At 45.6% G+C, this 13,448-nt stretch overlaps 1 protein-coding gene across 1 annotated transcript in view; it reads left to right on the forward strand.

Moving 5' to 3' along the window:
* The window catches only part of LOC133121236 (rho GTPase-activating protein 23-like), a 91,512-nt gene that overhangs the window by 71,847 nt on the left and 6,217 nt on the right, over positions 1-13,448 (forward strand). Inside the window, exons 8-19 of the mRNA XM_061230441.1 lie at positions 5,517-5,672; positions 6,510-6,621; positions 7,402-7,441; positions 7,785-7,922; positions 9,169-9,492; positions 9,763-9,824; positions 10,413-10,531; positions 10,647-10,765; positions 11,022-11,174; positions 11,496-11,574; positions 12,045-12,118; positions 12,229-12,318. Coding sequence (XP_061086425.1) covers positions 5,517-5,672; positions 6,510-6,621; positions 7,402-7,441; positions 7,785-7,922; positions 9,169-9,492; positions 9,763-9,824; positions 10,413-10,531; positions 10,647-10,765; positions 11,022-11,174; positions 11,496-11,574; positions 12,045-12,118; positions 12,229-12,318 — 1,466 coding nt within the window. The remainder of the gene's footprint in view (positions 1-5,516; positions 5,673-6,509; positions 6,622-7,401; positions 7,442-7,784; positions 7,923-9,168; positions 9,493-9,762; positions 9,825-10,412; positions 10,532-10,646; positions 10,766-11,021; positions 11,175-11,495; positions 11,575-12,044; positions 12,119-12,228; positions 12,319-13,448) is intronic.

Below are 13,448 nucleotides of genomic sequence, written 5' to 3' on the forward strand. Positions count from 1 at the left end.
CAGCTAATGAAATACTGTAAGTTTTTATCTGAAACTGAGTAAAACATAACCCTGCTGAAAAAAAACAGCCCAAGCTAGGTTTTCAAACAGCTGGTAACTGGTTGTCCAGTTCAGACCAGCTTCATACTCAACATGGTTTGGCCAGCTCAAGTTATGTTTCAAAACAGTTGCTAGCTGATTATCTCAAGCTGGTCATAGCTGAGTTTTTACAACAGGAAATTACAGTTTTGTGAAGGGTAGTGGATCGTAGTATTACTCCTTTTTGGGGTATCGTGAATGTACAGTACATCTGCCAGCACAGAAAAGTGAAATGAACCAAAGTGAAAACTGTAAGCAGAGAGGTGAGGACTGGGGCTCTTCTTCTGCGGTCGTGTCACAGCTCGCTCGCATTACTCACCACCTGCCGCCGTGGAAACGTGCCGGCCGACCAGCAGTCCCACCCGCTCCGAGTTTGCATGGCAAAACACAGAGCTGTCAAACGATCCTCTCCTTCTTTAACAACCTGATCCGAGGTCAGCGGTGAGAGTCAAAGTATGGAGGTGGTGGTGTCAGACGTAGAACCTCAGCCTTAGATACTTCTGTGGGGACAGATACTCAGGATAGGCTTAAGTTGGGCAAATAAAGCACACTGTAAGTATAGTAAGTTGGCCTTTTAAGGCTGAAATGCTTGCTTTGTCCCCTCTGCAGTGAAATCCTACTATGACCAGCTTGAAATGACCAGCTACCAGCTGTTTCAAAACATTGCTTGAGCTGGTCAAACCATGTTGAGCGTGGAGCTGGTCTGAACTGGTCAACCAGCTACCAGCTACCAAAACTGAGCTTGAGCTGTTCAGCAGGGCAATCACTTTTCCTGTGTTATATTCTCCTCGAGAACCACTCAAAGTTTGTATCTGCTTGGTCTCATTTGCTGGTTAGACTGAACTCTACTCTACACACAGGTCCCAGTCATCATCCCAGCAAAAGTAAAACATTCTCATTGTGTTGCTTTAACATTGTAGGAATGTTTCCCTGTTGCTGAAATGCTACAGAGAATTTGAAAACATTGCCAGAGATAAACAACCAGCATCCATATTAGATTCTTCTGGATGCTTTTGCTCTTTACGCGGAGATTGAAAGGAAAGGAAGACGAGCGTGATGGTGTAAAGGTTTGGCTCCAAAACGGGCTACAGCACCAACGGGGAGCAAGTCAGAACAGCTCAGCGGATCAGCACATACAGACGGAACCCTCATAGAGAGAGAGAAGCAAAACAACGTCAAACTGCGGCGAGAGGGCAAAGAATTACCCGAAACTCGACTTCGGATGCTACAAGCCGAGGCACGTTTAATGGCTGAAGACTGAAACTAGGACAGGTTCAGTTGAAGGGCCCTTCTCTCTCCCTCTCCCTCTCTCTCTCTCTGTCTTTTATATAATGTGTATGTCTAGATGCCATCTGAACCTATGTGACTGCAGTATTGGCCTGTGGTAAATCCAAACAAGGTTTAAGTGTAGGGGTGTGTGGTATGCTTGTGCACGGTGCTTGTGTCCCCCTATCTGATTTTATTGTTGAATGACAATAAAGTCAGTCACAGTCTGGCTTTATTGCCCATTTTCAGTTAATTTACTTTGCAAACAGTTTCAGGGTGAGCACATTAAGGGAGAATGTTGTGATTCCCTGTATCCATCTCTAGTATCTGACTCTGGCATCTGGCAGCATTATGACCCTGCGTGGAAAAAAACAGCTCAAGCTACATTTTGAAACATCTGGTCGCTGGTTGGCCAGTTCAGACCAGCTCCCAGCTTGACATAGTTTAGCTGGTTGATCAAATGAAGGGTTGAATGGCTCGAAAAAGAAGTAAAGATTGGGAAATCAAGAAAACGTGAATTAAGCAAATGGAATGTCCTTCTTCCTCTGTTCAGTTACAGACGTGGCAGATGGGGAAAGGTTGATCATTCATGTTTCCTACTTCCAGCTCCTAGAAGGAACATTTAAGGGGTTGGAATGTCCTTAAAGATTTCCAGGTCAAGAGCAAGGAAAAGAAAAAAGAGGAGTAAAATAAGCGATTTGAATAAGCCCTGATAGTTCAGTCTCCACACTAAACACCGTTGTCTCCTCTTGCTTCCTTCAAGCTCTGGAACGTTCCCTGGAACAGCTCTCAGTTGTGGAAATATTGAGAAAGTAGTTGGACACATCTTTCTCAGGCCATTCTCTTCTCCAGCCCTGTGGACTCCACACATTTCCCTTCTCGTTTTCCAACATTCATAGTTTGTCACCACAGAGCCATGTGTGGATAGAGTCAAACAATCAAATCTTTAAACTAGCACACATCTTATTTAGCCTGGTTCTCTTTGTAGTAGGATTGCTAGCCGAGGTGTAGCCCCGTTAAGCTTAGCGTTGTGCTTTCGAGCCCTGAGACGAGCTGAACTCCACTGGGTTGCGTCCAGAGGGATGAGTCCTGCAGGCCCCGTAGAGTAGCAGAGGTCGCCTGAAAAAGAAGAGGGTCTGAATGTGGGGCCTACTGGCCACGGCACGGTTGCGGCATGGTTAATAACGGCCTTTGTTAAATCCGCGGTGGGCCTATTTCTGGTGCCTGCTGTAAACAGGCAGATTCCAGTCATTTCTGCCCTCGTCCTCACCGGGCTGTGAATAGCAGGCCTGTTCATGTGCAGTGTCTGAGGGGGGAGCTGGCATCCGCTCCACGGGGAGACAGACTCAAACGGTGAAGCTGCATTGCAAGCTGAGTTGCGTAGTGAGGTCCGTAAGTATTCGGCCATTTTAAAGGGCTGTGATTCCTACACAGTGCACTCCATATGAATGTACGTAGCCTCCAATTAAAGCCGTTTGCCCTTGAATTTGAGGGTATTTACGTCCGTATAGGGGTGAATCCTGTAGGAATTACAGCTCTTTACAAACCTCACTGTATGTCCTGTCAACAAAGGCATTTCAATTCTCTGTAGAGAGTGAGAAACCATGGAGATGTTTCTTTTGGACTGTAGGAGAGGAAAGAAAGACAGGGAGAGAAAGAGAAGGTGGAGAGTGGGGTATTTCAATTGAATGGCAGAGAATAAGCTGTGGGATTGTTCTGCAGAATGGTGTTCTGCTGCCCCCAGCTGGTCTGTAAGAGAGTTGCACAGGGATCTCCAGCTCAGGAAATGAAAGTGAGTTTGGATTACATTTGGAATGACTGTGCTGATGGCGTAAGGAGATGTGCTGCTTCGCATGCCGTTACTTTAGATAATTAGATAACTTACAGTGCCTTTTGAGGAAGAGGAAGAGAGTTCTTGTTTTAGGTCACCTCAGAGTTTGTCCCTGTTGATCACCCTTTATTTAGTGATAGGGGGCTAATGTCATGTCTGGCCTAGTCTTAGTTTAGGTACTCCTGAGTGGTGTGAGGAAGAACTGGGGGGCTTGGGCAGGCAGTTGTGTCATGTTTTGCCTCTGTCTGTGAGATAGTATCTTTGGAGCAGCTTGTAGCTTGTTGATCAGTACAGACCAGCTCCCAGCTTGACATGGTTGACCAGCTACCAGCTCAGATACGCTACTAGCACTAGCTGGTTGACCAGCTCATACCCAGCTAGACCAGCTTTATGACCAGCTTGGCCATGCTGGTTGACCTACTCATACCCAGCTAGACCAGCTTTTGACCTGCTTGAGCAGCTCAATTTTCAAGCAGGTCAAGTTGGCATCATACAGCAGGGATGCGTTCCTTCATCGCGCTGTGGCCATAAAATGCAGAAGGGTTTTCAAAATGGTTTATAAATGTATACAAATGAAGCAGACATGTATACACACACACACACACAAACACACTCTCTCTCTCTCTGAAATATACATACACACACACACTTGAAGAACTGAAACTTCACTCTCTGAGCAAAGACATTTCACATTTCTCTCAGAGTTTGTCATTTTACATCAAGGCTGGCAGTACAGGTACAGGTCTCGGTTACTGTCTGTCTTTCAGTAACTCTTTCTGTATCTCTGTCTCTTGTCTGGAGGTTTCTTCTCAGCCGTAAGGACTCACTCTGTGAGACACCTGCGCTCTTCTCAAACTGCTGTTTATGTGTCTGCTGCTGTCCAGACCTCAGTCAAATGCGTAATTGTTTTGAATTCAAATAGTTTTCTGTGCTCGATTGTTCTTGCCTGGTGCAACTGAGCCTGCCACAAGGACCTGAAGGTGGGATTCACACTTTTTAGTATTGCATAGGTTCCAATACACCAGACAAGCTCAGTAAAGCATAAAAAAGTATTTGAATCCAAATTTGGCCCAGGTCTGCTGTTGTCAGCCCCTTTGTGTTTGACAGTCCTCTTCCCCCAACAGGAGATGCCAGAGAGTACTACACTGTGGAGTGTGTGTGTGTGTGTGTGTGTGTGTATGTATGACTACATATCTGTGGTTTGATGTGCAGGCTGTGTTGGCAGTTCACCATGTGCAAATTGTAGTTAATGATATTTCAGTTCAAATAGGGAAGTGGTGTAGTGGTTATAATGGCTATATGTTATTTATTAGACTATTTTCCTTAATATTGCATTAGGTTAACTGTAATATATTGTCGGCATGTTACAGAAAAACCATCAGAGCTTGGAGGAGTACTGCACATATTGATAGCATCTATAAAAACACATTCAATTTTAATTGAAATATTGCTCTACTTTTTGTTTTTATGGTATTGTAATAGCATTGCAATTCCTAACTGTTATATACTGCACTTAGTACAGTTATTATCCAAATCCATCATATTTATTATCCAAATCTTTCAGCCGTCATATTTAAAGTGCAGTACTGTTTTAATAATTGGCAACAAGGAAACTTATTTCTCCATTGTGGCAAGCAATGTTAATTAATTCAGCGCAAGAAACATAAACTTCCTGAAATACATGAGAACATGGTGCACTGCTAAGCATGTTTGTACGTGTGCATGTGCGCGCGCGTGTCTCTGTGTATGGGTGTGTGTGCATTTATGCCCACATGTCTACAGGCGTGTTCGCGGTGCTGTTGTGTGTTTATGTCTACTCCCTTTAGAGCTCAGGTGTCAAACTCCAGTCTGCTGGTTTTTGGGTTGTTCTTGGCACCCGGGGCCCATTCAAGTCATCGATTGGCTGAAGAATGAACACACCTTGTTCTCAAGGCCTTAATAATTGACAGCTGATTAAAAGGGAACCACAAAAATCCACAGACACCCTTGGGAATTTAGTTTGACACCCTTGCTTTAGAGCAGTGGTCTCCAACCCTGGTCCTGGAGAGCTACAGGTTTTCGTTACTGCTGGTTTTCGTTGTTACTCTGCACTTAATTAATCAATTAGAGCAGTTGAATACACAGTTAACCCACCTCACCTGGTTAACTGGGTCTCAACAGGGTGCTGATTATAACAAGAAAACAAAAACCAGCAGACCCAGTAGCTCTCCAGGACCAGGGTAGGAGACCTCTGCTTTAGAATAACCCAGCAGTGCCTTATGGCCCTGCTTCTCTGTCCCCATCCCCACCTAAACCCTTCCTCCCTCCTGCCTCCTCCTCCTCCCCCTCCCCCGCCCCGCAGATGAGCCGACGAGCCCCAGCGCTGACCTGCGTGCCCGCCACGTGCCCGCCTCCTCGGTGGTATCCAGCGCCATGAGTTCCGCGCCCGCCGTCACCACCAGCCCTGTCTCCCCCACCTTCACTTTCCCCCTCACAAGGCTCTTCTCCCACGACTGCAGTGAGTGTTACCCCCACCCACCCCCACCTCCGCCCTCGCACACCCCTGCATGCGCGACCTGCACGACTCGCTCCGCACTCCGCCGGCCTCGGGTACGGCGGGCCAGGGGACTCTCCAGACGCCCCTCCTGCAGCAGGGCACGAGCAGGCTGCTCTGCTCTCATTCTCTCTGAACCACCCGGTGGTAAGAGAGGGAGGCTCACTGTCCGAGGATGCCCTGACTTTAGCGTCTGAGTGCACTGCAAAAAAACTCAAAAATGTGTCTTATAAGACTTAAAAATCTTATTTCCTCTACTTTTTTGCAAAATAAGACAAAAGTATTGCCAGTGAGTAAGGCCGTTTGACTTAAGAAAATGTGACTTTTCGAGCAAACAGTAACTTAAAACAAGCCTTGAGAGGGAAAAATAAGATCTTAAGTCTTACTAAGACAGACTTTTTTTTGCAGTGTTGTTAGTGCTGATGGACATGTCACCCATTGGGCTTGTTATTATTTTCGTAATTAAAATGATTTAATTAAACAGATTTAACGACTCAAATTTCCCTGCTGCTTGGCTTCAGATGAAACATCTGATATGGGCTGCCAATAGAGAAACCTTCTACAGTTTCTTAAGTCTGTGCACTGGGCAAAGTGACCTGCAGTGGCCATGGGGTCCCTGTAACCCTTACCCCCTCCCTCCCTCCTTCCCAACGTCAGTGCCCTCCTCTGCTCCGTCCGTTCCTGTCCTCCCTTCACCTTGTCCTCTGTCACTGGCATTTTGTTTTTCGCCCAAAGTGATGGCGCTTTAGGTCCTCTCACTTCTTATATCTTCTCTATCTGTCCCTCTGTATTTCTGAGCAGGCAGTATCAAGGCCAGCCGTCGCTCGTCTTACCTGCTGGCCATCACCACAGAGCGCTCCAAGTCATGTGACGAGGGCCTCAACACTTTCCGGGAAGAGGGCCGTGTCTTCTCGTGAGTTCTCTGAGGGGGCTGAGGGCTCCCTTTGCTACAGATCATGGGGTGGAGGGTGGAGAGGGCGAGTGAATTTGGTTTTGGCTGTCCTGTTTGTGTCTATTTGTCTACAGTCAAACTGGTTCATTTTTCAAAGCGGAGCACTTCAATGAACATTATAATTACAGTGCAGTCCATTCTTTTCTCTTGGCCCTGTATTCAATATAACAATTAATATGAGATCAAACTGCAGTCTGTCACCTTTAATTTGAGGGTATATACATCCATATTGGGTGAAACGTGTAGGAATTACACCCATTTTAGGGGACCAAAACAGCAATTAGCTGCGATGGACTGGCGACCTGTCCAGGGTGTATTCCTGCCTTTCGCCCAATGTATGCTAGGATAGGCTCCAGCCCCCCTGCGACCCTGTTCAGGATAAGCGGGTTAGGATAATGAATGAATTAATGAAAACAGCAATTGGACAGTTGGCCTCTCAGCTGTTTCGATTAGTCACATATATTCAATTGCTTCCTTAGAAAAGGTGCAGGAAAACTGCTGGTCCCCTCATTTTAGGGGACCCAAACTAATTGGACAGTTGGCCTCTCAGCTGTTTCTGATTGGTCACATACATATAATCAATTGCTTCCTTCGAAAGAGTATAAGAAACTTTCAGTATCTGGTCTTGATTCTAGGCTTTTGATTGTCTTTGGTCCAAATACTTACGGACTATGAATTATAAAAATACATTTTAACCTCTTCATTTGAATCAACATTAACTAGCTCCATTTCTCTCTTCAGGAGACTGCCAAAAAGAGTTAAAAGCTTTTTCACCGATGGGGTGAGTTCTCGCTCAACATACTTAACATTATCCCCTTATAACCAGTTGTCACAACAAACTAATTATATATCTCACCAGAACATAAACACAAAACAGGCTATAATTGTTATGATTATACTTTGTTAACTTCAAATGATAGCTATTAGCAGCATTGATTGTTCCAGATGCAACATGCCACAATAGCCTCTTCCATGGAGCAGAATTAATAACCGTTCAGTAGAGAAACAGCAGGTTTCCTAACAAATCAATGTGTATGTACCATTGGCTTAACTTTAGATGCATCATCTAAGTACACATGGCTTTATAGTGTTTGTGTGTGACTTCCTGTGTGTGTCTGTGTCAGTCTCTGGATAGCCTGGGATCAGCTGAGGAAGCCCGCTCTAAGCGCCACTCCACCTCTGAGCTGGGAAACCTGTCCTTCAGTGACGTGCGCAAGGAGGGCTGGCTGCACTACAAACAGATCCTCACTGAGAAGGGCAAGGTGAGGCCCCCTCCCAACAGGGTAGTTAATGCAGGGCATTGTGGGAGCCGATTCTGAGCATTGTGGGTGATGTGGGGCATTCTGGGAGTCGAAGCTGGGCAATGTGGGAGTAGACGCAAGGCATTATGGGGGCCAATGCAGGGCATTGTGGGAGATGACGCAGGGCATTGTGGGAGCTGATGCAGGGCATTGTGGGAGTCGAAGCAGGGCATTGTGGAAGCCGACCCAGGGCATTGTTGGAGCTGATGCAGGGCATTGTGGGAGCTGATGCAGGGCATTGTGGGAGCTGATGCAGGGCATTATGGGAGCCGATGCAGGGCATTGTGGGAGGGGGCCAGATTCATGTCTCAGTGCAATGGTGGAGTGGACAGAAGTGAATTTGCATCTGATGAATGGGCCATTGTGAAAGGGTCAGAGGGAAAGGCTGCTAGCTGTGGGAGGGGCAGGGCTGGTCCAATTCTGTCCAAAGGCCACCTAAGGCCAACCTATGGAAAGACACCATTGTTTTACCTCTCAGTTATCTATTAACAGCACATGCTGTCTAACAGGAGCTCAGTGGAGGCAGAGTCCGAAGCATGAGTGCATGAGTCTATAAAAGTATCTATGAAACTGCTGCTAATCATCCTTATCCAGTTTTTATGACTATTGTGTCGCCTTTTACAGTATTTATGGACCTACTCACCCCTTTGTCTCTTCACTGCATCTAATGGGTTAGCATTCAATGTATGGTTGCAGGAATTAATTTAAGATTAAAACAGTTTATTAATGACTTTGATTAATAATTCATATTGGTACTACTATGAATATTTATGCCTAATAACACATCTGATGTTGCAAGTTGTCATGTTATAGCTAAGCCAATATCATCACTAGGGGAGGTACATGTATAAACCCCTTGGATTTATTACCTCTTGCACTGTCCCTCTAATATACAGTTTTTTGTTTTTATTTTTTAAATGAACAAAATAAATTAGATTGCTTCCCTCTACTTATTAAGAAGAGACAGACAGTCTAAGGCCAGAGATCAATACCTGAGTGTGAGATCTAATGGTGAAGCCTATAGCCTTGTGGCTAGGGTATATGACTGGGACCTGGAAGGTTGGTGGCTCAAGCCCCAGTGTAGCCACAGTATGACCACTGCAGCTTGAACCCTTAAGCCTGCTTATTCTAACCAACCGTAAGTTGCCTTGGATAAAAGCGGCAGCTAAATAACTGTATCGTAACACCGTGTTCTCCCGTCCCGCAGAAGGTGGGCGGCGGCATCCGGCCGTGGAAGCACGTGTACTCGGTCCTGCGGTCGCACTCGCTCTTCCTCTACAAGGACAAGCGCGAGGCGGTCATGCACAGCGCGGCGGTGGGCAGCGGGGCTGGGGCGGGGCACGGTGAGGACGAGCAGCCAATCAGCATCCGCGGCTGCCTGGTGGACATCGCCTACAGCGAGACCAAGCGCAAGCACGCCCTGCGCCTCACCACGCAGGACTTCTGTGAGTACCTGCTGCAGGCGGAGGACCGCGAGGACATGCTCAGCTGGATCAAGGTCATCCGGGAGAACAGCAAGACCGACAGCGAGGTACGGCCGGCTGTCGGCCAATGAATGAATGAATGAAAGAATGGAACCTATGAAATACTTTCAAAAAGTGCAAAAAGCTTCTGGTCCTCTTGGTTGGCTCAGTTTCATCGGGCAAGATCAATTGAGCACAGAAAAGTATTTGAATCAAGAACAATTATGTATTTGACCCCGGTCTGATTATGGGTTCATTTTTTTCCATTGCTTTTCTATTCACATCAATTGTACACATTAATTTCCTGTGGTGTGTACATTCTCACCTTTGTATTTCAGGACCTGGGCTTCTCTCGACAGGCACTTATCAATAAGAAGCTTAATGACTACAGGAAGCACAGGTGGGTACACCTGAGAGAGCACAACAAAGGAGAGTGGCACAATTATAATATGCCACAATTTATATCTTGTTGTGTTTTTAAAGTTGGATCTAACATTTAACTCCATTTAACATAACTGTTTATATGCAAGGAAATTGATGTCCTGGTGTTATTCTCGACCACAAGGGCTATAATATGTGAGGATTTAATTGAATCAGAGCCGTAATTATAGTAATTAGCTGCTGTAGTTGGGGAACAGGGTTTGTAACCAGAAGGTTGCTGGGTAAAATCCCCAGAGGAGCCTTGCTGTTCTGTCCTTCCGCGAGATAATGAACCAAAATCGATTCTGTAAATGCCCAGCTGTATAGAGCATAATGGACAATTTGTTCAAATGTATGTAAATCACCTTGGGTAAGGACTTCTGGGTAATGACTCCATCTTTGTGCAAATAGAAAGATGTGCACTGCTGGAGTGCAGCACTGTTGAAGCCGGGTAGTTGGTGACTCTCTCATTAGCGTAGTTGTTGTTGTTTATTGTGAATGTGCCTGAATGAGGGCCTCCCTGGTGAGTGTGTATTCTCAGCCCCTCTCCACTCCCCCCTCCCTCCAGTCCAACGGGCAGCAAGCCAGACGCCTCCCCCAGGGTGCCCCGCATGAAGCCGCCCTTCCTCCTGGCCAAGATGGACAATGCCATGGGGGCTCCCCGCTCACCCAAACCTGACGGCAAGGGTGAGTGCGCTGCTTACCTGCTCCAAGTTTCTGCTATATCTGCAGTAGAGGGTCATGGGATTATCACCCAGCTGTGGCTTAATGGGCCCCTCTGTCCTTCTTTGTCCTCTGGCAGACGAGAGTAGCCCCCCAAAGTCGCCGTGGGGGATCAACATCATGAAGAAGGCCAAAAAGTCTGGGCCCAAGGCCTTCGGGGTGCGACTGGAAGACTGCCAGCCTGCCATCAACAACAAGGTTGGGCTGCTTCACCCTACTCCCTGTCTGTCTGTCTGTCTGTCCACCTTGACCAATAGCCCGTATCCATGTCTGTCGGCATTTACTAGGTTTGTGATATGTGTCCGTGTGTATATTTACAGTGGAAGAGCTCCATTAATAGCCCTTGCTTATGTCCGTGTCTATAATTAGTTGTATGACTGTGTCCTTCAGTGCTCCCTGATACCATGATAAGTCAGGTTGAACCAAGCTGCCCTTCCTCTGTGTCCCCTTGTAGTTCATCCCCCTGATAGTGGAGATCTGCTGCGGCCTGGTAGAGGAGATGGGCCTGGAATACATGGGAATCTACAGAGTCCCAGGGAACAACGCTGTGGTGTCCAGTCTGCAGGAGCAACTCAACAAGGGCGGCGATATCAACCCCACGGAAGAGGTGAGATGCCACCTTCTTCACAGCACTCTGTTCATAGAATCATTATGCCCCCTCCAGACCGATTTTGGAATTATATTCATGCATCTGCCATTCCAGTATTAACCAAGGGAACCACTTGGGTTGGATAGCAGTTTGTGAGAAATTGAAGGTCTGTACCTATTTTTCTTTGCATCCTCAGAGAACAGAAAAAACAGACACAATTGTTTTTTTCTGTTTGTATCACAGAATGGGGAAGAGGACTGATTCAAGTTCCAGTGTAGATACAGTGATGCTCCTCTTTTTTTACAGTGTTGTTGATACTCCTTAAATCTTCCTCTCCAGAAATGGCAAGATCTGAACGTCATCAGTAGTTTGCTGAAGTCCTTCTTCAGGAAGCTTCCGGAACCCCTCTTCACTGATGGTGAGTATTTCCCTGGTCCTGCATGAGAAAGACACACATCACAAATATCTGACACCCTGCTGCTTGGGACAGCCCAGATTTTCTGTTGAGTGTGGTTGAATTAGAGCCATATATCTTCATTATGTCATTCTAGAAATATTTATGGAAATGAACTAAAATAAAGGTGAGAACACAATTAGTCTTCTGATCTACTGTATAATAATGAGGTATCTCAATTCTGGATTGTGCCACGTGGCATGTTGGGACTGGAACTCTGGAACTGCGTTGCTAAGCTTGTTGCCGCCTGGTGGAAAGTCATGATCCCTTTGGCTATATACAGTAAGACAGCCACATTCTCAAAACTGAAAAGTCGTCAGTTGCACAGTTCTTCAGGGAGTGCCTCGAATGGTGTCTTTATTGTAAGGCTGCCACGTGACAGTTGAAGAATTCACTATCCTCCTCATAACTTCCCTGCCCTCCTCTCCATGCAGACAAATATAACGACTTCATTGATGCCAACCGCATGGAGGACACAAGGGACAGGCTGAAGACCATGAAGAAACTGGTACGTGTCAAAATAAGAAAGAATGCTTTGAAAGGTAGCGTGTTGCAAGTTTCTGTCTTAACTACCATTTTTTAAATATTCTTTCTCTTCCTCCCTGCTTCTCTGCTTAGATCCATGACTTGCCGGATCATTATTACCATACCCTGAAGTTCTTGGTGGGCCACTTGAAGACCATAGCAGATCATGCAGAGAAGAATAAGGTCTGTATTGTACACACACATGCGTGCACAAACCAATATTTCCCATATGGCCGCTTGATGGCTCTTGCCTGACACTGATTGCCATTTGTTGAGTCTGTCTGTGTTGTGCTTTCAATTCTTGTGTGTAAGGAATATTGTATTGGGTATTGTATCGCCAAATTTTAATAAAGTAAGATTTTCTGACTACTTTAAACTGCAACTTGACCTGAGATGTGCCATGTGTCAGTTGGGCTTAACCTGTCAGCTTTGTGTTGAATCAAAATAGCAATATTCCAGCAATGTGCCTGACCACACCTCATCATAAGAACACCCAGGCCAAATGGATACATGTTTATTTGCTATTTTATCAATATGAAGGAACAATGACAACCACATCAGTCTGAAACTAGCAGAGCAACCTAACACCAGGTGTAAGGTAGAACCCTGAAGTAAAGAATCATATGGAAGATGATGGGTATTATGTGTAGGCCAAGATCAACTTCAGGTCCTGCAGGCTGCCGTGTCTGCAGGTATTTGCCCCTGCCATGCACTACACCACATGATTTCACCAATTATTTTACCTCTTTGGTTCAAAAAAGTAAGCTCATTTGTGAAATTTGGTGATGTGGAACATGGTTGGATCAAATACCTGCAGACACTGAAGGCCTCTGGACCTTGAGTTGAGTATTCTTGGTGTGGATTATGTAAACTATATAAAAACATACCACATGATACAAGAGCTCCATAACTGACTCTATATGTGACTTAAATATATGTGACTCTAACTGACTCAAATATATGTGGTTCTAGAAAGAAAATCAAACAATTAAGATGTGATGGTCCAAAATGACCAGCTTGCGAATAGATTTAACCTGAGCTCTAGATCTTGGGACTTAACTTTGGAATCAAAGAAAAACACTTGAGGCTTGCTTGTGACTTCCAAAATTGTGACATTGTCCAACCTCTACATTTTGCAACTAAAGGTGTGACACATTTATGTGAACTGTACTTGCTAACTTGGGTGTGGTCACTTGATATTCAGCGCTATTTTAGTAAATGAGCCCTTAATGTAGTGCAGATAGCATTTGCAGCTGTTGCGTAATAACGGGCACCAACTGCACTTGCTATTTTTTTCTTATCTACGCCTTAGT

Source organism: Conger conger, chromosome 2, assembly GCF_963514075.1.
Source record: "Conger conger chromosome 2, fConCon1.1, whole genome shotgun sequence".
Lineage (NCBI taxonomy): Eukaryota > Metazoa > Chordata > Actinopteri > Anguilliformes > Congridae > Conger > Conger conger.